The 1,381-nt window shown below is 36.4% G+C and overlaps 1 protein-coding gene across 3 annotated transcripts in view; it reads left to right on the top strand.

Annotated features, from left to right (window-relative positions):
- Nucleotides 1-1,381, top strand: part of LOC106466526 (receptor-type tyrosine-protein phosphatase T-like) — a 39,374-nt gene that overhangs the window by 19,933 nt on the left and 18,060 nt on the right. For all 3 annotated transcript variants that reach the window (XM_022394558.1, XM_022394559.1, XM_022394557.1), the window contains one exon: nucleotides 470-586. In XM_022394558.1, the coding sequence (XP_022250266.1) occupies nucleotides 470-586 (117 nt within the window). The remainder of the gene's footprint in view (nucleotides 1-469; nucleotides 587-1,381) is intronic.

The following is a 1,381-nucleotide window of genomic DNA, read 5'->3' as shown; positions in this document are numbered from 1 at the left end:
AATTACAAACACAACGTACGATTCATACAGAGTTAGAAACCGGATTTCGATACCCGTGGTGGGCAGAGCACAGATAGCCCATTGTGTAACTTTGTGCTTAATTACAAACAAACAGATACGGTAGCCCCCCCCCAGTAGCACAGGGGTATGTCTGCGGACTTACAACGCTAGAAACCGGATTTCGATACCCGTGGTGGGCAGAGCAAAGATAGCCCATTGTGTAGCTTTGTGCATAAATTCAACTAAACAAACAAACAAATCTAATAAAAGTATATTTAAGTTGATCTTTAATTATTGAAATACATTTATTTCATTATTTCTTGAAGATCTAAAGTAATCCAAACAAAACCAATATAATTTCTTTTCTTGTTATAATTACTTTCCAACTTAAATATAGATATTTATATACAAGTATATGAGCTAAAAAAAGAGCTAGTTAATAAAGTGTATTACTGTATTTATACTACAGAAAAAATGTGAGAAATACTGGCCGGATACTACGAGTAAACATGGAGACATCTCCATCACTCTTTTGAGCCAGCAAGAATTTGTTGATTACACCATCAGGACTTTTAAACTTCACAAGGTATGGATATTCTATTTCCTTTATGTGTTATTTGAATGACGTAAAAAAATAGGCTAAAATCTGGAATCTATATTTTACTGGGCACTTTTTTGGTGAATTAAAAACAAATGCTAAATCTGTCGACCGTAAAGTTATGTTTTGTTTATTAGTTTTTGGAATTTCGCTCAAAGCTAAGTTGCTCGAGGGCTATCTGAGCTAGCCGTGCCTAATTTGGAAGTGATAGGCTAGAGGGAAGGCAGCTAGTCAATACCACTTACCTCCAACTCTTGGACTACTTTTTACCCAACGAAAAGAGGGATTGACCGTCAGATTATAATGCCTCCATGGCTGAAAGAGCGAGAATGTTCGGTGACGGACTATGAACTCGCGACCCTGAAAATTGTGAGTCGAGCACCCTAACCACCAGGCCATGTCGAGCCCAGTAAAATGTTGTTCTTTCTAAATAGCCTATTGATTACACAAAACTAAGATCGTCATTTACATATTTAATAGTTTCTGATTTTTTAAACCAAAAGAGTAAAACGATTATACCTCGTCGTTCAGCAAAAAGCTGAACAGTGGGCTATGTGCCGACCTCAATAGAAATTTAACGTTATAAGCCCTCAAGCTTACCTCTGAGCATTAGGAAGCAAAGTTATTAGTTAAAAAATGCTATGCTGTTAACGTGCCTTTGTAGAAAAAAGGAAACATTTTTACTGTGTTTTCCCCCAACAAGCAAGAGTGTTATTCTAGAGATTCTATCCTACTGAGGCTTAAAATAAAGAGAGATATTCTGTACGGCTTTTGTATAGGTTT

Source organism: Limulus polyphemus, unplaced genomic scaffold (genome assembly GCF_000517525.1).
Source record: "Limulus polyphemus unplaced genomic scaffold, Limulus_polyphemus-2.1.2 Scaffold2290, whole genome shotgun sequence".
Classification (NCBI taxonomy): Eukaryota; Metazoa; Arthropoda; class Merostomata; order Xiphosura; family Limulidae; genus Limulus; species Limulus polyphemus.
The sequence above is the reverse complement of the archived record's forward strand: the minus strand, read 5'-3'. Positions and strand labels throughout refer to the sequence as shown.